We start from the raw sequence: 25,137 nt of genomic DNA, 5'->3' as shown, positions 1-25,137 counted from the left end.
CTCATTAGAACATGCTGCAGCAGAATCTAACAACTTCGAGAAGGCGATTTCTTACGCAAAAGCTGGGATAGAAGTTCGAATGAAAAACACAAGTGCACAGCCAAGCAGCCATTTCAACGGGTCACTCAATGTGCATGAATAGATTTCAAATCTCGGAAAACATTACTGCAGGCGAAAGAAGCAGCACCTCTGCACAAATCACAACGGGTTCGCCAGATCAGGTGACTTAAGCGCGTGGAATACGAAAGGACGCTGTTTTGATAGCGATGAATGTGGTGCGATCAAATGTGAATAATTATAATGAGTGCGCAAGAAGACATGCCAATTTTCGGTGATCTCGAAGTGCGTTAAATGAATTAAACTGTTTATGGTGGTCTTTGATGGTCACTGGGGAGCTAGTTTGTCTTGCAAATTTATCAAGTACTCCATGTCATGAAGAAGCAAAAAGGAATGGAAAACAAGAGAAACAAAATGAGTCGTGTCTGGTACATGAAGCAAACAAAGAGAAAATGGGTATTGCTCTTGCAACTGATAGCAAAGAAGTGTCAGACAGTCTACAAGCGTATGCTTGCGAGCGTCGGGAGTGAAGCCCCCTAGAATAGCATCGAATTCATTTGTTTCGGGTCAGCAAAGTGCGGAAGCCAAGCTTAAGTAGTCGGGAACATATTTAATTAGAAGAGAAGAAAACGCGGACCTATTGGCGAAGAAAAATGCCCGCACAATGGAAAAGAAGGCTTTTAAAGAATGGCTACGTAAAATCAGTTATAACGAGTCGGGAAGCAAACACCTGAAAGAAAGTAACAAGATGGAAAAATTTCAGTGCTCCAGCGTTAGAACGAGAATGCATGAGATATCAAAGTGATCACGGTAAGTCATCAGAAAGCTCCGTATAGCCATGACGTTGGTCTTGGCTCTTTGTATTTGATGTTGAAAGCGTCTACATGATCGCGCAAGAACAATGCATGAGGCTCAAACGGATGACAGCGAACGAAGGCTCGATGAATGTCGATTAGGTGGCTTACTGCTACGCGCCAAGTATTCGACTACATGGAAGTACCCTGACACAGGGCTCAAACGCAGAGACTGAACGAGTTTAAACCTACTACTTCGGCATTGTCGAGGGCAGGAAAATGTTAAAATAGACCACAATTATGGTGGGGTCTCGGGTACAAATTTTATCCCCAGGGATATTGCAGGGGCAATAAAGAAATGAAGATCAGAGCAACCAAGGCCACAGGGTTGGCTATTTACAATGGGCTTATTTTGGTGGAGGAGATTGTCACTCCGAAGCGAGTAGATATTGACCTCTAGACGATAAGCTATTGCGAGGTATACACTACCGCTAGGGCAAAGTGAACGAGACGTTCAAGGCATTCTATGCACCGAGACATGAAATGGTTAAGATTGAGCACTTGCGTATTTGGGTCGGCGGCTGATATTGTCCACAACAGCCAGGTGTACATCTTACGCTGTCTCCAAGATATTCTACAGATAATTGAATCAATACTAAGTCATCTACGCTTTTCTGTCTTTTTAGTGCGCCGGCTTGGCCATTAAGACATTGAGTGTAAAGTAACAAATTATGTTGCTTGCCTCAAGACCATTGCGATACTGGCAAGACAGATGGCTGTCACGCAGCCAGAAATTTAGCATCTGTAGTCAGTACAGTAAATTCATTTCACTGGAATAGTGGATGGTCACATCTTCGCAATTGTAGTGCTGTTCAGTTACTACATTAAAGCTATCCCGCAGCGCATTGCATCAAGAATGGGTTTTTATAAAATAACAAAAACATCGTGAGGAATAATCTTTTACCAAAATGGTCGGTTACAAATTCTACAAACAAAGACGGACAAGTAGTAGTAGCGATGTTGGGGGGAAGGGCATTCCAGTCTGTGGCGGTTCGGAAGAAAAGGGATGCAGTAAAGGTGGTTTTCCGGGCACATTGGCGCGCAACTTGAAGTGGATGGCTGGTGCGATGAGATATGCGTGCTGCTGCGGTGATGTAAGGCTCTTGATTAAGGAGCGAAAAGAAGAACTTGTGGTACAGGGAAAGGGACCGGAAATGCAACGTCGACATAAATGCATTGACGAGCCGGATTGTGATTTCAGAGATGAAACGCTGACGTCGTATGAGTATGAGGTACGAATGACTTACACAGCACGATTTTAAAGTGATTCTAATGCGTCGACGAGATATGTTTGATGCGAGTTCCAGATGGCTCACGCCTAATCTAGGTTTGACATGACAAGTGACTTATATGCTAGTAATTTTACATCTGGTGGAACGTTCCGTAGATTCTGTTAGAATGCATAAGGTTTTGTTAGCTGCGGGCATAATGCTAGTGACATGTGCGTGCCAATACAAATCGTGAGAAAGGGTTACACCTACGCACTTATAGGATTGTGCTGATTATAATGGCGTGGTATTATTTCTATATGGGGAGAAGAAAGGGTTGCAGTGGTGGGAGAAGGGCACGAATTTATATTTGTTGGCAATAAGGATCCTCAGCGAATTGCTGCACCATTCTAAGACAATATTAAGATAATTTTGGAGAGCAGTATGGTCAGAGGAGTTATTGATAGAGCGCTAAATGACGCAGTCGTCTGCAAACATGCGTATATTATGGAGACACACTTAGGTGTGTCATTAATATATATTAAAAATAACAGAGGACCCAGAACAGGTCATTGGGGTACGCCAGAGGGTACTGGGAGGGGACTCGATATGTTATTGACTAAAACCATTTGCGTGCGAATAGACAAGAATCCCTTTATCCAGATTAGAATGTTAGGATTAAAATTCAACAGTGGTAGCTTTGGCAGCAAGCATCGGCGGAATACCTTATTAAATGCTCTTGCAAAATTCAAAAAGATTGCCTCAATTTGTACATTGGTGTGAAAGTTAGTGTCAAGTCACGAATGAAAAGAGGTGGTTGAGTTTTGCAAGATAAACCTTTGCGAAAACCATGTTGTGAAGGGCGAAAAAGTGATTGCCGTCCAAGAAGTCAAGGATTTGTGAGTAGATGACATGTTCCATGATTTCGCATGGCACGCTTGTTAGTGAGATGGGGCGATAATTTAATGGAGAATTCCTGTTGCCTGTTTTGTAGACTGGAACGCGTTTCCCACTTTCCAATCATCCGGCATGTTTCCTGAAGAGGGTAACTATGAGAACAATAAGGACAAATATAATGCAGCCATGCGTGTTGTGTTCATTAGAAGTTTGGAGTAAATTTATTCAATTCCAAATGAAGATGATAGCTTAGCCTTCTGGAATATGGATGAAATTCCGTCAGCATAAAATGTGATGCATGGCATGTGACCTTCAATACTGAACAAAGGTAAAGAAAAAAATTGTTTCGATTTCTTTCGTGAATGCTGTTGCAAATACGGCGTTAAGATGTAAGCGCATTCAGTATCGCTAATCACCTGGTGTGAATCGTTGGTAAGCATGATAGTGCGAACTGAGAGGTTTCATTACATGCGCAGTGAATTTGAAAGTTTCGGGCTATAGAACAAACGGTTTGCGCTGCGAATAGCAATCAGATATTTGTTTTCAGCTTTTTAATACCTTTCCCATCGATGAGAGTTTTCGTTATGTTTAGCCACTCGGTAACAGCGTTTATTTTTATGTTTTAGTTTTTAAGGCGTTAGTAAACCATGGTTGATGATTACTGGTGCGAACGTTATCTTTGGAATATGTGTTTTAGCCAAATCTTTTAACTTACTCTTCAACATCGACCATTTATTAAGTATTCATGATTGCGATACGCTTTTCAAACGTGGGGAATAATGCGTCAAGTTCGTGGTTGATTGCGTCATAGTCACCGTTTTAGTAAACCCTTATAGTTTTCTTGTGTGCCTTATTTCGTGTTACAGGAAAAGAGCAAATAGCTTGAATAATATTATGGTCACTAATTCCTCGAAGGTGTGTAATAAGTGGGAGTCTACAAGGGTTATTATTCAGGATTAGGTCTAGAATCGTTGCGGATTTTGTTTGACGCGCATTGGATCCGAAACTAATTGTATCAGACTAAAGTTCGAACAAATGCCAAAAGAATTGCTTGCCTCTGGGAACCTACTATTGAAAAATATGGTAAGTTGCTCCAGTCTATGTTTGGGAAAACAAAATCCCCGATATGGACTTAGAAAGCATCAGTTAACATACGCAGTACGATGATTGGTAATGTTTTTCACAAGCTAAAGTTGGGACCACCGTCAATATTCGACACCTTTGAATTGTCCGACAAGACTCCACGGTTCACCTGTCCAAGATTCTAGAGATTCATGTAGGAAAATATGATTCACATTCAAATGGCTGTTTGCCATCCCTTGTTGGACGAGCGGCGTAATATGACTGCACTGACAATAAAAACCTCAAAAGGAGAATTTATAGATGCAAACGAGTGTGTCTAGAATGCTCGACAACTAGCAGGAACTCCCTTAGCATGTGGAAAAACTCCCACCATGTAATTTTTGAAGGATGATCGATGCGCATCGCTAGAAAAGTGCAATTTAGATCAGAGCGAGAAACTATGCCAACATAACACAAAAGGACAGAGGACGACTGCTGCTCTTTTCGTGTTGCCTTGGGTTTGTGTAGTTCACTGCAAGGTAACGATCAAGCTCCTTCGGCACTTGTTGCTAATTCATGCAATGTCCATGATGCATTGAAGTCGTTTAAGGGAAATGGTCTGATTTAGATACAGAAACCAATTGCGGGCCTTCGGACACTCGCCACACGGCTTTAAAGCCAAGGCGCGATGACGTACAACGCCAAAGACCATGATGGTATCTTACACCGTAAGCACTTCGACTAGGCAGATCCGCGACTTTCAGAGTTTAAGCCGGTGCCTCAGGCATATAAATTCAGCCAGATAGAACTTTCCCATGTTAGGATTCCGATGTATGATATGGAGGCCACCAAGGCTAACCAGAAGAGATCTGCACGCTATGTTCAAATAAGCCATAAATAAGCCATTAGAAGTCGGTGGTAACTCCGTTAGACTGGACAGCAGTAAAACATCCCAGGAGACGAAAGATCTGAAGAAGAAACGCCAATGTATGAAAGCCTCTAACCCTACAGCTAGAATATACCTAGCAGGACGTTCCAAGTTAATCAAGAAACGTAAGACAGTTGACATAAAAATTATAATATGGATAGAACTGAACATACTCTCAGGAACGGAGGAAGCCTAAAACCAGTGAAGAAGAAACTAGGAATACGCAAGAATCAGATGTATCCGTTAAGAGACGAAGCCGGCAATATAATTACTGATATGGATGGGATAGCTCAAGTGGCTGAGGAGTTCTATAGAGATTTATACAGTACCAGTGGTCCCCACGACGATAATGGAAGAGAGAATAGTCTAGAGGAATTTCAAAACCCGCAATTAACAGCGGAAGAAGTAAAGAAAACCTAGGGAGCTAGGCAAAGGGGGAAGGCAGTTGTGGAGGATCAGGTAAATCAGATTTGTTGAAGGATGGTGGGCAGATTGTTCTAGAGAAACTGGCCACCATGTATACGTCATGCCTCATGACCTAGAGCGTACAGGAATCTTGGAAGAACGCTAAAATAACCCTAATCCATAAGAAAAGGTACGCCGAAGACTTGAAAAATTATAGACCGATCAGCTTGCTGTCCATTGCCTACAAACTATTTACTAAGGTAATCGCAAATACATGCAGGAGCACCTTAGACTTCTGTAAAGCAAAGGACCAGGCAGGGTTCCGTAAAGGCTACTCAACAATAGATCATATTCACACTATCACTCAGGTGATAGACAAATGTGCGGAATATAACCAACCCTTATATATAGCTTTGGTTGATTACGAGAAAGAATTTGATTCTGTCGAAACATCAGCAGTCATGGAGGCATTACGGAATCAGGGTGTAGACGAGCCGTATGTAAAAATACTGAAAGATATCTGTAGCGGCTCCGCAGCCACGGTAGTCCTCCATAAAGCAAGCAACAAAATACCAATAAAGAAAGGCGTCAGGCAGGGAGATAGGATATCTCCAATGCCATTCACACCGTGTTTACAGGAGGTATTCAGACACCTGGATTGGGAAGAATTGGGGATAAAAGTTAATGGAGAATGCCTTAGTTACTTGCGATTCACTGATGATATTGCCTTGCTTAGTAACTCAGGGGACCAATTGCAATGCATGCTCACTGACCTGGAGAGGCAAAGCAGAAGAGTGGGTCTAAAAATTAATCTGCAGAAAACTAAAGTAATGCTTAACTGTCTCGGAAGAGAACAGCAAATTACAATGGGCAGCGAGGCACGGGAAGTCGTGGGGGAATACACCTACTTGGGGCAGGTAGTAACGGCGGATCCGGATCATGAGACGGAAATAATCAGAAGAATAAGAATGGGCTGGGGGCATTTGGCAGGCATTCTCAGATCATGAACAGCAGGTTGCCATTATCCCTCAAGAGAAAAGTATATAATAGCTGTGTCTTACCAGTACTCACATACGCGGCAGAAACCTGGAGGCTTACGAGAAGGGTTCGACACAAATTGAGGACGACGCAACGAACTATGGAAAGAAGGATCATAGGTGTAACGTTAAGGGATAAGAAAAGAGCAGATTGGGTGAGGGAACAAACGCTGGGTAATGACATCTTAGTTGAAATCAAGAAAAAGAAATGGGCATGGGCAGGACATGTAATGAGGAGGAAAGATAACCGATGGTCATTAAGGGTTACGGACTGGATCCCAAGGGAAGGGAAGCGTAGCAGGGGGCGGCAGAAAGTCAGGTGGGGGGATGAGATTAAGAAGTTTGCAGGCACGGCATGGCCACAATTAGTACATGACCGGGGTTGTTCGAGAAGTATGGGAGACGCCTTTGCCCTGCGTTTGAAAGCGTTTGATTCAGTCAAAACCTGAGCAGTCATGCAGGCATTACGGAATCAGGGTGTAGACGAGCCGCATGTAGAATACTGAAAGATATATAGTGGCTCCACAGCCACGTAGTCCTCCATAAAGAAAGCAACAAAATTCTAATGAAGAAAGGTGTCTGGCAGGGAGATGCGCTCCATCCAATGCTATTCACAGCGTGTTTACAGGAGGTATTCAGAGACCTGGATTGGGAAGAATTGGGGATAAGAGTTAATGGAGAATACCTCAGTAATTTGCGATTCGCTGATGATATAGCCTTGCTTAGTAACTCAGGGGAAAAATTGCAATGCATGATCACTGACCTGGAGAGGCAAAGCAGAAGGAAGGGTCTTAGATTAATCTGCAGAAAACTAAAGTAATCCTCAACAGTCTCGGAAAGCAACAGTTTACGATAGGTAGCGAGGCACTGGGAGGGGTGAGGGAATAAGTCTGCTTAGGGCAGGTAGAGTGACCGCGGATTCGGATCATGAGACTGAAATAATCAAAAGATTAAGAATGGGCTGGGGTGCGTTTGGCAGACATTCTCTGATCATGAACAGCAGGTTGTCATTATCCCTCAAGAGAAACGTGCATAGCAGCTGTGTCTTACCAGCACTCACGTAGGGTAAGAAACCTGGAGACTTACGAAAAGGGCTCTACTTAGATTGAGGACGACGCAACGAGCTATGGAAAGAAGAATGCTGGGTGTAATGTTAAGGAATAAGAAAAGCGCAGATTGGGTGAAGGAACAAACGCGAGTTAATGACATCTTAGTTGAAATCAAGAAAAAGAAATGGACATGGGCAGGACATGTAATGAGGAGTGAAGACAATCGATGGTCATTAATGGTTACAGACTGGATTCCAAGGGAAGGCAAGCGTAGCAGAGGGCGGAAGAAAGTTAGGTGGGTGGATGAGATTAAGAAGTTTGCAGGGAGAACATGGCCACAATAAGTTCCTGACCGGGGAAGTTGGCGAAGTATGGGAGGGGCCTTTGCCCTGCAGCGGGCGTAGCCAGGCTGATGATGATGAAAAAAGCCACATTTTGTGCTAATAAATCAGTTTTCTGAAGAAAGAGGTATTTTCTCTATTTTATCAGTCACTTATATGCAGTTATTCCATGGGGAATCACTATGGCACGAAGTGTTATATAAGGAGTCAAGATTTCGCCTGCTTAATGCTCGCATCGCAACTCGTCCTGCTGGTGCGTTAGTAAAGCATTGTAAGGTCAAAAAATGTTACTCACCACGTAAAAGATAAAGCCCATAAAAATGCCCGCAATGCCGATCCGTATTTTGGTCACAAGTAGAACTTTTTCTAGGCAGCTGCGGTTACTCTGCAACAAAAAGAGAAGAGCACCTGCGTGATTCATGGTCGTTAGTGCAATGCTCTTATGTAGAGTTGGTGCGTAAGACCGAAGTGAAGCATTATTTTCTGCTTGAGAAACTTTTGTCCCTGTAGTTGTCAGTGGTCTGCTAGGTTTACTTTCACTATATATATATATATATATATATATATATATATATATATATATATATATATATATATTCTAAAGGTGTTTATTAGGCAGAGCTCGGAGCAGCGCAACGTCGACGGGCAGGGCAGTCAGAGCTTCCAAGCACGAGAGCCGTTGCTGAGCAGGAGCGCTCGACCCACTACTGTTTAGAGCCAGTAGCGCTGAACCCACTAGCCGTCTCTCTTCGCTACAATCACCCCCCCGGGAGCGAGAAGGGAGCCGTCCGGCTACCTAACAGCTCGTCACGATGAGCGGGTCGTAGTAAGGCTTTAAACGGTCGACATGGACAATGTCGCGTCCACGGCGGCGCATGTCTGAAGATGGCTCAACTGGTTCGATGACATAATTCACAGGAGATGCGCGTTCGAGAACCCGATAAGGGCCGTCATACTTAGGGACCAGTTTTGATGAGAGGCCAGGGGCAGTTAGAGGAACTGAGAGCCACGCGAGCGCTCCCGGATCGAAGGTGACCGTGGCAGTGGCGTCACCGCGAGTGCTCCTCTGGCGCTCTTGATCAGCGGAAGTAAAGGCCCGGGCGAGGTCGCGGCACTCTTCTGCATGTCTGACCGTGACAGAAATAGGCACGCACTCGGATGCATCCGGCCGGTACGGCAGAATGGTGTCAATGGTGTGCGAAGGGTGTCTACCATACAGCAAGAAATAGGGTGAAAATCCAGTGGTGCTCTGCGTAGCGGTATTATACGCGTAGGTGACGAATGGCAGAACGGCGTCCCAGTTCGTGTGATCGGAGGCAACGTACATTGAAAGCATGTCGCCGAGCGTACGGTTGAAGCGTTCTGTGAGGCCATTCGTTTGAGGGTGGTACGCTGTAGTCGTACGATGAACAACGTGGCACTCTTTGAGAATCGCTTCAACGACTTCCGAGAGGAAGACGCGTCCGCGATCGCTGAGCAGTTCTTGAGGTGGACCATGCCGCAGGATGAATCGGCGTAGCAGGAATGATGCAACATCGCGCGCTGTAGCTGCTGGGAGAGCGGCGGTTTCGGCGTATCGTGTAAGGTGATCTACTGCCACAATGGCCCAGCGGTTACCAGACGACGTCAGGGGAAGTGGCCCATACAAATCGATGCCAACGCGCCCGAACGGCCGGATAGGGCAGGGTAGAGGCTGCAGACCAGCTGGCGAGTGGTGGGGTGAAGATTTTCGGCGCTGGCAGTCGGGGCATGAGCGAACGAACTTTTGAATGTAGTTGTACATTCCCCGCCAGTAGTAGCGTCGTCGGAGGCGCTGGTAGGTTTTGAAAAGTCCCGAGTGAGCACACTGTGGATCAGAGTGGAACGATGCGCAGATTTCAGAACGCAGGCTTCGAGGTACAACTAATAGCCACTGGCGGCCGTCAGAGGTGTAATTGCGTCGGTGAAGCAGGTCGTCTCGAATGGCGAAATGGCGAGCTTGACGGCGCAATGCACGAGTGGTTGGCTGCGATGACGGATCAGCAAGGCAGTCTATGATGGAGGCAATCCAGGGGTCCTTGCGCTGCTCAGAAGCGATGGTCCCAATGTCGACGGAAGAAACGTCAAGCTGGGATATTGCGCAGCAGGGATTGTCGACTGGCAAGGGAGAACGTGAGAGGGCGTCAGCATCAGCGTGCTGGCGTCCGTTCAGGTACAGTACGCGGATATCGTAATCCTGTAAGCGAAGCGCCCAGCGGGCGAGACGGCCGGAGGGATCCTTCAATGACGACAGCCAGCATAGTGCATGGTGGTCCGTGACGACATCAAATTGTAGACCATACAAATAGGGCCGGAACTTGGTAAGCGCCCAGATGATCGCCAGGCATTCTTTTTCCGTGACGGTGTAATTGGTCTCGGCTTTAGTAAGCATACGGCTTGCATATGCCACAACATATTCGGGAAACCCGTCTTTGCGCTGCGCTAGGACAGCGCCGAGGCCAACACCGCTGGCATCTGTGTGTACCTCAATAGGTGCCGTTGGGTCGTAGTGGCGCAAAATGGGAGGAGACGTCAGCAAACGACGGAGCTTAGTGAACGCCTCGTCGCACTCGGACGACCACGAATGGAGAGGTCCGTTGCTGCCAAGGAGCTTCGTCAGGGGCGATATGACGGCGGCGAAATTGCGAATGAAGCGCGTGAAGTAGGAACACAAACCTACAAAACTGCGCAGTTCTTTGACGGACGTCGGTTTAGGAAATTCAGCTACGGCACGAAGTTTGTCTGGATCGGGGAGGATTCCATCCTTCGAGACGACGTAACCTAGTATCGTGAGCTGCCGCGCTGCAAATCGGCACTTCTGTAGGTTCAGTTGGAGGCCAGCGTTTGCTAAGCACGTCAAAACACGCCGTAGGCGTTGAAGGTGCGTAGTGAAGTCAGAGGCAAAAACAACAACGTCGTCAAGATAACATAAGCACGTGTGCCACTTCAAACCGCGGAGAACTGTGTCCATCATGCGTTCAAAGGTTGCTGGCGCATTACAAAGTCCAAACGGCATGACGTTAAATTCGTATAAGCCGTCGGGTGTGACAAAGGCTGTCTTCGGCCTATCGACGTCAGCCATGGGTACTTGCCAATAGCCGGAGCGTAAATCTAGAGATGAAAAGAATTCTGCTCCGTGTAGGCTATCGATGGCGTCATCGATTCGCGGCAGCGGGTATACATCTTTGCGAGTGATCTTGTTCAGGCGCCGATAGTCTACACAGAACCGTACCGAGCCGTCTTTTTTCGTAACAAGGACGACAGGAGATGCCCATGGACTGTTCGAGGGTCGGATCACTTCGCGGCGAAGCATATCGTCCACTTGCTCATTAATCACACGACGTTCCGTCGCAGAGACGCGGTATGGTCGTTGCCGTAATGGCGGTTGGGAGCCAGTGTCAATATGGTGCTTGACAGCAGACGCCCGGCCAAGGGAAGGTTGCCCGACATCAAAAGAAGAACGAAATTCTTCTAAGATGCGCAGAAGCTGCGAACGCTGAGGTGGGGTGAGGCCATCGGCAATAGATGAATCGAACACACCTGTGGGCAAAGGGTCCGACGTCGAGAGAGAACCGAGCGTGTTGTAACTGGCGCATGACGTGTCTTCGGGAACGTCCGTAATTTGTACGGCGTCAATCACTTCCACGTGGCCAAGACATTCGCCTTGAAGCAGCATCACAGAGTATGAGAAGGGGTTACAGACAAAAATAGCTGTGGAGCCCTGTTTGACGTTCACAGTCGCAAAAGGCAGCAGTAGACCTTTTCGGGTATAAAAGTGGCCCGACGGAGAAAGTAGTGCGATGGCGTCAGAGAGGCTGCTGCACTGCATTGACACAATCACTGACGAGTTGGCAGGAACGTTTGTGTCGTGCCTGACGAGTAGTTTGTTCGCAAAAGGGGCATTATCGGCAAGCGTCATATCTGCGATCGGCGACAGTTCTAGTTCGGCCCGTGCGCAACGAATGACGGCATCGTGGCGGGCGAGAAAGTCCCACCCCAGAATAACTTCGTGGGAGCACGAGGAAATCACAATAAATTCGACGGCGTATACAACGTCCTCGATGAGAACACGAGCGGTGCACGCCGCAATCGGGTGAATACGCTGTGCGCCTGCTGTTCGGAGGGCGAGTCCAGCAATGGGCGTCGTAACCTTTCGAAGGAAGCGACAAAGCTTTGCGTCCATAACTGATACAGCGGCTCCGGTATCCACGAGGGCATATGTGCGCACACCGTCAACTAACACGTCTATCACATTGGTCGGGCTACGTTGAGGACTTCCGCGTTTCGATGGGGTCGCAGTCCTTGCCTCATGGACTGCGACGATTAGTTTTCCTCATCCCGAGCTTCGGGCCGAGGCCGCATCGGTGATGGGGAGCGTTGGCGTGGAGAAGTTGAGCGGCGGATGTTGGCGGACCGGCGGAATGGTGGTGACGCAGCCCGAGGTTCGTCGTCGTAATAAGGGCGCGGAGAACCCACCATTGAACTTGGCCCATATGGTGTTGCGCTAGGCGACTGCACGCGACTACAGTAGCGTGCGACGTGGCCTGCGTAGCCGCACGCAAAACATATCGGTCGATTGTCCGCTGTACGCCACCGAGTCGTTGCGGCAGGTCCCATCCATGTGGAAGGACGCGTTGGACGTGGCGGCTGGTGAATCGATTGCATAGCAGGCTGTTGTCGGGGCATAGCGAGGACTTCGGCGTACGTGAGAGGTCCCCGCTGCGGGAGTTGTTGAGGTTGGGTGACGACTTCCGCGTAGCTGAGTGGCACAGCTGTCGGGATCTGTTGGGGCCTGGCCATGACTTCGGCGTAGCTGTGAGGCGGAGCCGCAGGAACACGCTGTTGGTGCTCAGGCAAGACCTCGTGCAGTTCTTGCGCTATGACACGGCGAAGTGGAGGCGCAAAACTTGGCGTAGGCGCGTGTACCGACTGCGGCGGTGCAAAATCCATCAACGAGAGTTGCCGGGCAACTTCCTCGCGGACGAACGACTTCATTTCTGCGAGCAACGCTGCCTGGTTGGGCATGGCAGCCAAACCAGCGAGGTGTTCGTCACGCGGTAGAGATCGACGGGTCAGTGACCGCTGCCTGCGGAGTTCTTCGTAGCTCTGACACAGTGTGACAATTTCAGCCACAGAGCGTGGACTTTTGGCCAGGAACATGTTAAAGGCGTCGTCCTCTATGCCCTTCAGTATGTTTCGGATTCGATCAGACTTCGCCATGGTCGAATCGACTTTCCTGCATAGGTCCAGGACATCTTCGATATAGCTGGTGAACGTTTCGCCTGGCTGTTGAGCTCGTTCTCGCAAACGTTGCTCGGCACGTAGCTTGCGAACAGCAGGGCGACCAAATACATCGGCGAGGGAAGTCTTAAATTCCGACCATGTCTGGAACTCTGCTTGATGGTTGTTATACCACAGGCTGGCAACTCCAGCGAGGTAGAACAGAACATGACTCAGTTTGGCCGCTTCGTCCCACTTGTTATGGTCGCCTACCCTGTCGTACGCCGTGAGCCATTCGTCCACGTCAGTGTCGTCCGCCCCAGTGTAGATAGGAGGGTCGCGATGACGAGGCACCCCGGGACACGCAGTTGGTGCAGGAGGAGGCGTTTGCTGGGAGGGGTCTTGGGGCATGGTAGATGGTAGGGTACGAGACCGGAGTTCCAGGATGATCGTCTGAGGGTACCCCGCACACTCCACCAATTCTAAAGGTGTTTATTAGGCAGAGCTCGGAGCAGCGCAACGTCGACGGGCAGGGCAGTCTGAGCTTCCATGCACGAGAGCCGTTGCTGAGCAGGAGCGCTCGACCCACTACTGTTTAGAGCCAGTAGCGCTGAACCCACTAGCCGTCTCTCTTCGCTACAATATATATATATATATATATATATATATATATATATATACCAAAGGCCGAATTCTGATGAAGGCCGGACCCCGGCCGAAACGTCAATAAACCGCTTCATACGCGCGTCTACTTCACTGCGTATATATATATATATATATATATATATATATACATGATGACCAGCCCAGAGACTTCTGCTGTTGACGCGTTGGATGTATTTCCCGTCATTGTCGCAGTTCATGGAACTCGCAGGCTTGGCGTAGATTCCGAAATACCTCAGCGCCCACCTCACAGTACCCGCCGGCCGACACACATCGAACAAGAAACCTCTCCAAGAAATCTGCCGCCACGATCACAGCGTTTCCGTTCGCCACGCACACGTCTTTCCCGCTCGTCTCTGCCCCGTCGCTCTCCGTCTCTTTCTTACTCCCGCTGCGGCTTGGCAAGCTAATTGGCGCTGCTCTGATAGGTGAGCCTGCCATACCGACCCCAAATTCCTCTGCTTACACTGTCTGGCGATCACAACCTCGTCAACTTGGACGTGGACGGTACACCTGTAAGAGCACTGATTGACGCAGGAGCAGATATATCGGTTATGAACTCTGACCTCCGAACGCGCCTAAAGAAAGTCCTCGCCCCTTCGCGCTAGCTGTATTCCGCGTAGCCTACAGGGGAACTCCAGCTGTAACTGGGAGGTGTGTCCAATTTCACTGCAGCCGGACGCCATACTACAGTTTTTTTTTTATGTCTTGGAGCAGTGCCGGCACGAAATCATCTTAGGCATTGATTTTCTCCCACATATTCGGTCGCTATTGACTGCTCAACGGGTGTTGTCGAACTCGCCCTACCGCATGCCACTTACCCTCCTGATTGTACGCCGAGTCGACTATGTTCCACCGATGCTGCCATCTACAGAGCTGTATAGTAGCGCCAGATTGCCCCCCGCGGCTTAGCGCTTCACAGGAAAAGCAAGGACGCTTCTCTCTCTATCGCCCAGCACCACGATGCCCACTTCAACCCCGGTAATATGGTCCTTCTTTGGACATGGTCACGGGAGTCGGTCATTGTGAAAAAGTAATTTCGCCTTACTGTAGCTCATTCCGTGTCTTCCGCCAAGGGACCAACATCACATGTCAAACCATGCCTTCATATTGCGCCATTGTCGATGCTCCACCGATGTCGTGGACGTCAGCTGCCCCAACCGATAAAACTCGGACAATCTAGAGAGCAACGTCACGGCGCCTTCACCACCTAGGATCATATTACCGAGCACACCCAGAGACGAAGCTGAGGACAGTAAAGAAGACGACGATCCTCGCCGACGTCGCGCTTAGGGCGAACACATCGATCTTCTATGCCAGTGAAGGTGGTGTAAATACCCTGAAAATCTACTTAGACCACTCTTCGACCCTTGTCGATACATACAAATAAATATATTAGTAGCCTTTAGAAATAAAACATTCAGCAGCAACAGGTGTTCATTTTTACATTTTGTGCCAGAAAGCCGGAGAAGTTTCCTAAAAGACAGAACTGCGGTAGCGTGTTAGATTTTGAGCCACAGAAGCGTGAAACGGGTACAAGAAACTAAACTTCGAAAATAAGTTCTAGCTTTTCCCATAATTTAATTATTCTCGGCCCGAAGCATAAAAGAGAGGAGTGGTGGTTACAAACTACAAAAATATAAGAAATAGCATAGCATACATATAAAGCTAACAAACTACACAATACACAATAATACAAAACAGCTAGTTTTCAACGTGTTGGCCTCAGGTAGGAAGGCGATGCAGGCTGAGTGATAATGCCGCTTCATGCTCATTTTAGAACGGAAGGAACTCAAGTATTTCGCTGTAACTCATGGGCACATCTAGTTTGAATTATGGCCATGTTCAAGAAAATGTAACTGGTGGCAAAAACTATTCATGCAGGCGTTTTCTCGATCGGTGAATGGTTCGGCAGGTTAAGATTGATATTTCTTTGTACTAACGCTAGCAGCGCAAAAACAAGTGCGTAAGTAAAGCAAGCCTTGTGAAATTGAATTACATTGAGGTTAAGATTGCGCATGGTATTTAAGGGTCCCAACGCTGCATATTGTAGTAGTTTAGATTTGGAAGCTTGGAATGTTAAGGTGAGAAGCACAGGATCGCTCAAAGCTTACACTAAGTCATGAAACCCGACAGCCCAAGCACGACCATTGCAAACCTGTAGGAGGACCACGCTATAGCGAATATGTGCTCCACGAGCCATTCTGAGCCTGGGCAATTACGTTCGCGTAAGGTATCCTTGTTGCCAAGGCAACAATGACAGTGATGTACGCCCGTTGCAAAGCAGCAAAGTACAGCCTGCAATGTAGTATCCCCTGTATTTTTCCGCACTTCTGGGAGCCACCTTGGGTAGTCAAGTGCTGCCGACGATCATCCAGCCGCTGCCCATATTACGGTCTTACAAGGACTGACAAGCGGTATACGAAGGCAAATACTGCGGCATCAAGAAATACGAAGGCCCACCCAGCAAAGAGTTTTCTACAATAATTACTCGAGGGATGTCCGGCGCTGACATCGGTCAGCCATCACGGAGGGATGGTTGGTACATAGATTTGTCTGATATTCGTGCCTGTGGCTTTAGACGTTCTTGTGGCGTCATTTGTTATGCATTATCTTTCTATTTTGGTCTAAATTTCAAAGCAATATACTTATAATTTCTAAACGCAGTAGGCAATAACACTGCGAACACGCATCATTGCTTCTGATTGCACTGGTGCCGTTTGTTCATGCACCCCTAGCGCTATGCTTGCAGTATGAGGCTTCCTTCCATTAGGTTCTGTCTGGTAATCCAGCCCTAAGCCAATTTTATTATTTTTTATTAAATTACCTAACACATATTACTTTGCTGAAATGAATAAGCCTATTAAGCCTTGAAGCCATGTAAGTCGAAGATTACACAAATTCATTTACAAAGTGATGAATGATGATGTGTGGTTTTTTGTGGCGCAAGGGCCAGGTTTGGCCAAAGAGCGCCATGACAGGTGGTAATGTTGACAATGTATTATGGAAGATGTGACTTGGCTGTAAAGTGGCCTAAAAATATTCGCTGTAAAGAGCGTAAAACTAACTTGTTATAAAATAATGGCGATGACAAATGACCAATACTCTGAACATTAAGATCCATCGTAGAAGAATGATGCAAAGTAAAGATATATAAGATGGTAAAATTACTTGGAGCACTGCTGCCTCGCCAGAGCCCTTGAAACACAAGGGCCTAGAGGCATGTGCTATACTAAAGAGCTATCGCAGCGGCATCCTCTGAGGAGAGGACCCGCTATGAACATGTGGGGCTAAATACATGCAAGACAACATCTTTCAGAAAACTTAGGACTGCCTTGGTGTCAAATAAAGGTTCTGGGCCGAGTAACATAACAGGATGAAGGGGGATGCGCTGCCGGTATGCCAAGGGAAAATGTTTCTTTCTTTCATATTCGGCTTCCCGACACTCCAGGAGGACGTGGAGGACGGTCAGCCTCTCCCCGCATCTACCGCAACTTGGAGGATCATTTTCAGTGAGTAAATAGTTATGCGTGCCAAATGTGTGTCCTATTCTGAGACGACAGAATAGGACATCTGTTCGGCGTGATTTTGTTACGGAAGGCCAGAATCCTAACTGTGGCTTTATCACGTGGAGCTTATTATTTGTTTCCGCGTCCCACAGGCGTTGCCAGTGGTTGCGTAGTTTCCTCCGTAAAAAGGGCTTCAGATCTGTGACAGGAGCTGCAGTGGTGGGATTAGCAGAAAGCCATGCAACTGACGTGGCCATCTGGTCCGCCAGAACATTACCTTCGATGGCCCTATGACCTGGCACCCAGCATATAATCACATGCTGTTTAGATACATATGCTTTGCATAAGACGGAATAGAGTTCGATTATGACAGGATTTTTGTGCCTACAGAACGATATCAAAGCCTTCACAACACTTAGGGAGTCAGTATATATGACTGATTTTTTGAGTTTTGATTTCCTAATATGCTTCACGGTCGACAATATTGCGTAGGCCTCAGCCGTGAAGATACTAGTTTCCGGATGCAGTACAGCGGATTCCGAGAAGGATGGACCGACGGCTGCATAGGACACCCCGTCGTGTGACTTCGATGCGTCTGTGTAGAACTCCGTGCAGGAGTGTTTGTGCTGGAGTTCCCGGAAATGCATTTGGATTTCAATGTCTGAAGCGTGTTTTGTAACTTGCATGAAAGATATGTCGCATTGTGTGAGCTGCCACTCCCAAGGAGGTAGCAGCTTGGCTGGATGCATTAGGGGGAGCTCGAGGAGTGGGACATGCATTTGATCGCTAAGCTGCTTCACACGCAGCGAGAAAGGCTGTCTTATGGAGGGACGATTGCTGAAAAGTGTAGCGCACGTCATATCGGTAACGGTATCAAAACATGGATGTTCAGGATTAGAGCGTATTTTAAGGAAATAAGTAAAGCTGATGTATGATCTCTGTAGGTGGAGAGACCATTCATTTGACTCTACATATAGACTTTGTATGGGACTCGTTCTGAATGCGCCAGTGGCCAGTCGGATTCCTAGATGGTGAACTGGGTCTAGCATCTTTAGCGCGCTCGGGGCGGCAGAGTTATACACAACGGCTCCATAATCCAATCGAGACTGAATTAGGCTCTTGTATAGGTTCATTAAACACTTCCTATCAATACCCCATGTAGTCTGGGATAGAAGTTTCATTAAATTCATTGTTTTCAGACACTTTTCTTTAAGATGTTTAATGTGTGGGAGGAAAGTAAGTTTATTGTCGAGTATAACACCTAGAAATTTGTGCTCTTTGTTTACAGGTATCTGATGTCCACACATTTCCAAGCAAGGATCCGTGACCAGGCCTCTCTTTCTTGTAAACAGCACACAAGAACTCTTTTGAGGATTGATTTTAAAACCATTTTTCTCTGCCCACCCTGACACCTTGTTCAAACCATGCTGTACCTGTCTCTCGCATACTGCGAGGTTACAGGATTTGAAGCCTATTTGAATGTCATCCACATAGACGGAATACAAAATGGCCGGGGGTAAGGAAGCACGAAGCGTTGTCATCTTAACAATAAAAAGCGTGCAACTGAGCACGCCTCCCTGGGGTACACCAGTTTCTTGTGTAAAAGGACGTGACAGCACATTGCCGACTTTCACCCGGAAGGTACGATTGGACAAGTAGCTTTTTATTACGCTGAGCATATTATCATGAATGCCCATTTCGGATAAGTCTCGCAAGATGCCGTATCGCCACGTTGTGTCATACGCCTTTTCCATATCGAGAAATATCGAGAGGAAGAACTGTTTATGTATGAATGCGTCCCGGATATTTCTTTCTATACGTACAAGATGGTCGGTTGTGGAGCGCCCTTCTCGGAAGCCACACTGATAGGGATCAAGCATTCTGTTCTCTTCAAGGAAATGGATCAAACGCCGATTTATCATTTTTTCAAATACCTTACACATGCAACTTGTGAGGGCTATCAGGCGGTAGCTTGCCACTGATGAAGGATCTTTGCCTTGTTTTAGAACAGGGATAACAATGGCTTCTTTCCATGCGGTCGGAAGGTACCCTGCGTCCCAGATAGTGTTGAAAAGCGTAAGTAGTGTCACTTGCGTGTCATTGTGCAGGTTTTTCAGCATTTCGTACATGATCTTATCAGATCCTGGTGCGGAGCTCTTGCATGCGCTCAAGGCAGCTCTCAATTCGGCAATACTGAAAGGACGGTTGTAAGGCTCATTATCTCGACTTTTTCTTGTTAAAGGCTTACGTTCTTCTATTTCTTTATATATGAGAAAAGATTGCGAATAATTGTTTGAACTTGACACGCTCTGAAAGTGTTCCGCAAGTGAGTCTGCTTGATCTTGCAGTGTATCGCCTTGTGTATTTACCAGAGGGAGGGAATACGTTTGTCGCCCTCTAATTCTATTTACCCTGTTCCAGACTTTGGCCTCGTCTGTAAACGAGTTAATGCTCGATAAATACTTCTGCCAGCTTTCTCTTCTGGCCAGTCGGCGGGTTCTCCTGCCTTGGGATTTTACTTGCTTAAAGTTGACTAGATTCTCTGCAGTGGGAGAAGCGCGTAGCAACCCCCACGCTTTGTTTTGTTTCTTACGAGCGATCCTGCAGTCTTCGTTCCACCACGGCACCCGCCGTTTACATGCCAAGCCATGTGCTTCTGATATGCATTTAGATGCCATGTCTATAATGAAGGCTGTGAGATACTGCACAGCAGCATCAATTCCTAAACAAGACATGTAATTCCATGAGATATTAGTTAAGTTTCGGAACTTCTCCCAGTCGGCTGTATCGATCTTCCACCTAGGAGCCTGTGGTAGAGATTCTTTTTCTTTATGTGTTTTTAGCAGTATGGGGAAGTGGTCGCTTCCGTAAGGATCCTTGGTGACTTCCCATTCAAGTTCAGACAGTATACAAGGGGAAACTAGGCTGAGGTCAATTGAAGAAAATGTTCTGTTTGCGAGAGAATAATATGTGGGTGTCTTCTTATTCAGCAGACACGCACCGGATGAAAAAAGGAACTGTTCAACGAGGCGACCTCGCGCATCGATGCGAGAGTCTCCCCACAGGCTGCTGTGCGCATTGAGATCGCCAAGAACAACATAGGGTTCTGGCAATTGATCTATCAAGGACTGAAATTCATGTTTGTTTAGTTGGTAATGCGGGGGTATGTAAAGCGAGCAAATGGTGATGAGTTTGTTTAGTAGGACAGCTCGAACCGCCACTGCTTCAAGGGCGTTTGTAGCTGTAAATGTTGGCACGCTATACTTCTATGAGTGACTATGGCAACACCGCCCGATGATGCGACGGCATCATCGCGATCTTTGCGAAGGATTAGATACTGTCGAAGAAAGTTTGTGTGTTTGTTTTTTAAATGTGTTTCCTGTAAACACAGCACTTTTGGATTGTGTTTTTGTATAAGTTCATGCAAATCATCAAGGTTTCTGAGAAGACCTCTGACGTTCCATTGAATTATTTGTGTATCCATATTAGGAGGTAATAGGTGCTGTGTGTACAGAAACAGAAGTGGTGATTATGGAAATTACAGTGATTCAATTACAGAGCCCTTTCGAGGCCCTGTAACGGGAGTTTTGCTCTTTCTGGAGCGTTCGAGGGAGCCTCGCCGCTCCTTAGGCGCTTGGCGCGCCGTGGGGATAGTTGTTGTGTCCATTGCCTCTTGTGAGGCGCCGGACACGTGCTCTTGCGAGCGAGAGGTTATCAGGGAGAGTCCGGCCTTGGAGGGCAAGACCGCTGCGCCCACCAGCCCGGAGGTCGTTGGGGCTCCCTGGGGGATTTGGCTGCGCCGGCCGTTGCCAGCGCTGGAAGGGACCTGGGAGGTTGAGGCAGCCTTGGCTGCGCCCACCTTCGGGATCGATGGTCCCTTCTCCACGGTTGACGGAGCAGCGCTAGCTGCATCCGCCGCAGGGGCAGACGGCGTAACTGCCGACTCACTGCGTGTGGGTCGGACAGCCGCCGGAGGCCGTTGTGATGCTGCCCCCTGACGAGCCACTTCGGCAAAGCTTTTCTTGGGCAGGTATGAAACCCGCCTGCGTGCCTCTTTGAAAGTGATATTTTCCTTGACTTTGATTGTAACAATTTCCTTTTCCTTCTTCCAGGATGGGCACGACCGCGAGTACGCGGCGTGCTCCCCATGGCAGTTTACACAGCGGAGAGCGTTCTCACAGGTTTCAGTGGTGTGTTCTTTGGCACTGCATTTAGCACAAGTTTGGCGGCCTCGGCAGCTCTGCGAGCTGTGGCCGAAGCGCTGGCATTTGAAACATCGGAGTGGATTAGGCACGTAAGGCCTGACACGGAGCTTTATGTACCCGGCCTCGATCGATTCGGGCAGGACACTTGAATTGAAAGTGAGAATTAGGTGTTTGGTTGCAATTTCTTTACCATCGCGCCTCATCTTTATTCTTTTCACATTAACCACATTTTGCTCATCGAAGCCCTCTAGGAGCTCTGCCTCCGTCAGCTGAAGCAGGTCATCATCTGAGACAACGCCGCGTGACGTGTTCATAGTGCGGTGCGGAGTCACTGTCACTTGAACGTCCCCATATGACACGAGACTGGATAACTTCTCAAATTGTTTCAGATTCTGGAGCTCCAAGAGGAGATCTCCACTTGCCATCCTTGTTGCCTTGTAACCTTGACCAAGAGCCTCAGTTAAGGACTTTGAAACTAGAAATGGGGAGATTGTGCGTACTTGTGTGTCTGACTTTTCCGAGTGAATAACATGAAATCGTGGGAACTTGGGTCTTTCACGACCAAAGAACTTGAAAACATCTTCGGTGCGCCCTCTTTTCTGTGGGCGATCAAGGAGGGGTGGGAAGGAATTTGGCATAGGGGAACTTAGTTTTCGGCAATAACGCCAGCCACCCACCATGGAGCCCAACAAGGGGACGTTATAGGGACTGTAAAAACAGGTCCTGCAAACGCCAGCTGTACGTTATTACTATAACCAAATATGAGATAACCTAGGTTGGTTATTCACACAAGGTTAACCCTTGCTGCCTGGAAATATTGGAAGCAAACGGAAGCTAGGAGAAGACAGGAAAGATGAAAAAGTGAGAGAAAGACGAAGGCTGGAGGGAGAGAGAGACAGGAAAAGGCAACTACCGATTTCCCCCGGGTGGGTCAGTCCGGGGGTGCCGTCTACGTGAAGCCGAGGCCAAAGGGGTGTGTTGCCTCCGCCGGGGGGCCTTAAAGGTCCGAACACCCAGCATCGGCTCAACCCCCGGGATCCCCTTTTCCCCGGACACGGCTAAGCCACGCACGGTTAAACGCTGGAGGGTCCAACCCTCGTGTGCTCGGGTACGTGGTGTCGCAACACACCAAACGCCTGCTGACGCAGACGCCCCTGCGGGGCAAAGTGATGAAGATTACGCAAATTCATTTACTAACGATGAGCTCCATCCTGGCTGAACCGGCCTGCCGGCAGCTCCCGCACACTAGCGCCGCAGTTTCGTTTATCAAACACATGGAGCCCGATGACACCGAGTATCGCTTGGCGGCCGATGATACCGCAATATTGGTATCACTGCTCGATGATTTATTGGCATCGCCTTTGAAAGTACGTGGTTACGAATTATAACCTATGCTGCTCGAGTTAATCAGGCATGCTAATGATGTTTTCAATTCTAGCATTTTGTATCATCAGCAGCCTGGCTACACCCAATGGAGAGCAATGGCCTCTCCGATACTCCGCCAAATACCCAGGTCATGTGCTAATTGTGGCCATCTTGTCCGTGCAAACATCTTAATCTCATCCGCCCACCTACCTTTCTTCCACCCCCTGCTACGCTTCCTCCTCTTGGAATTCAGTCCGTAACCCTTAATGACAATCAGTTATCTTCCCTCCGCATTACATGCTCTGCCCATGCCCGTTTCTTTTTCTTGATTTCAACTAAGATGTCATCAACTCGAGTTTGTTCCCTCACCCAATCTGCACTCTTTTTATCCCTTAACGTTACACCCATCATTCTCCTTTCCATAGTTCGTTGCGTCGTCCTCAATTTAAGTAGAACCTTTTTCGTAAGCCTCAAGGTTTCTGCCCCGTAGGTGTGTACTGGTAAAACACAGCTGTTGTGCACTTTTCTCTCGATGGATAATGGCAACATGCTGTTCATGATCTGAGAATGCCTGCGAAAGGCACCCCAGCCCATTCTTCATCTTTTGATTATTTCAGTCTCAAGATCCAGATCCGCTGTTACCCTACCTGCCCTAAGCAGAGGCATTCCCGTACCATTTTCAGTGCTTCGCTACCTATCGTAAACTGTTGTTCTCTGCCTAGACTGATGAAGATTACTTTAGTTTTCTGCATGTTAACTTTAAGACCCACCCTTCGGCTTTGCCTGGCTAGGTCAGTGAGCATGCATTGCAATTGGTCCCCTGAGTTACTAAGCAAGGCAATATCATCAGCGAATCGCAAGTTACTGAGGCATCCTCCATTACCTCTTATCAGCAATTCTTCCCAATCCAGGTCTCTGAATACCTTCCGTAAACATGCTGTGAATAGCAGTAGAGAGATCGTAACTCCCTGCGTGACGCCTTTCTTTATTGGGATTTTTTTTTGTTTATGTACGAATATGGTGGCTGTGGAGTCGCCATAGATATCTTTCAGTATTTTTACACACGGCTCGTCTACACCCTGATTCTGTAATGCCTGCATGACTGCTGAGGTTCCGAATGAATCAAACTCTTTTTCGTAATCAATGAAAGCTATATATAATGGTTCGTTATATTCCGCACATTTCTCTATCAGCTGATTGATAGTGGGAATAGGGTCTACTGTTGAATAGCCTTTACGGCATCCTGCCTGGTCCTATCTTTCAACAGACCTTTTACTTCGTCACTTATTAAGCGTGATATCGGCATTCATGAGCTTGATGCCCCAGACGCTTGGATAGCATACAGCTTGGTGGGGATATGCTTGGAGGATCGATGGTATTTTTACTGAAACCTTCTCCGCCCGCTGGAAGCTTCCCGAGATTAGATAGATTCTGGGCTTCAAAGAGCTGATCAGTAGTGTCAACTAACTCTTGAACTGACGTTTATTCTCATTCTTTCAGGAATACTGCAAGCTTTGGATGGCAACACCGGATAAACCATCTGGCGACCATGGCTTCGAAGGGTGTCCAACGTGCTGGACAAGTTAGCCATGATACTCCAGTGGTCGAAGTAGCCTGAAAGCCTAGCAGCTAACTGACTCTCGGTTTCTTCATCTTCCGCCCGCGCCTTAGGCAATTTCTCCTCGTAACATTGCGCAGTGAGACGAAATCTTTGCAACAAAGCTTTGTCAACTTTCTCATAGTCTAGAGATATGACAGCAGTCGTTTGGGAAATTAATGTTAATGCTTCACCACTCAAGGACATGCTCGCAGCTAAGGCCCACTTCTGTTGTGGCCATTCTTGTCCTGTTGCCACTCGGCCCAACCTTTGCAAGTATCCATGCAAATCATTGCGTCGTTCTTCAACTAATGGAAACAATTTTTGGGTCTTGAAAACCTAAGGAACGCCACTTGGAAGAGGCATCCAATCAATGTTTCTATTGGGGAAGAAGTTGTTCAGTTCTTTCGTGTGCTACCCTACACGCCTCCCACTCTGCAGCAAGTTCGGGTCTTTATTTTGCTTGTTCCTTGAGAATCCACGTACGCGATTCCGCACCTGACAATCCAAGCGGTGACCCAATGGTACCTAGTCTTTCTGTATTCATTATTTAGTTTTCTGCGCGCGTATATTCAAGAGAGGATAATGTCTTTCTATAATTTTAGGAGCGTTATCCTGGCACGTTTACCAGATTGTGATGGAATGAGACAGGTTTGGACCCAGGACCACGCACCAAGTTACGCAATCGGCAGACGGGTGCGTACAGAACACACAATCCATAT

At 47.5% G+C, this 25,137-nt stretch overlaps 1 protein-coding gene across 3 annotated transcripts in view; it reads right to left on the bottom strand.

Annotated features, from left to right (window-relative positions):
• Positions 1 to 25,137, bottom strand: part of LOC135898171 (uncharacterized) — a 143,081-nt gene that overhangs the window by 80,509 nt on the left and 37,435 nt on the right. For all 3 annotated transcript variants that reach the window (XM_065426974.1, XM_065426984.1, XM_065426993.1), the window contains one exon: positions 8,134 to 8,223. In XM_065426974.1, coding sequence (XP_065283046.1) covers positions 8,134 to 8,223 — 90 coding nt within the window. The remainder of the gene's footprint in view (positions 1 to 8,133; positions 8,224 to 25,137) is intronic.

The sequence above is a fragment of the Dermacentor albipictus genome, chromosome 10 (assembly GCF_038994185.2).
Source record: "Dermacentor albipictus isolate Rhodes 1998 colony chromosome 10, USDA_Dalb.pri_finalv2, whole genome shotgun sequence".
NCBI lineage: Eukaryota > Metazoa > Arthropoda > Arachnida > Ixodida > Ixodidae > Dermacentor > Dermacentor albipictus.
Note: the sequence above shows the minus strand (reverse complement) of the source record. Positions and strands in the feature narration are given on the sequence as shown.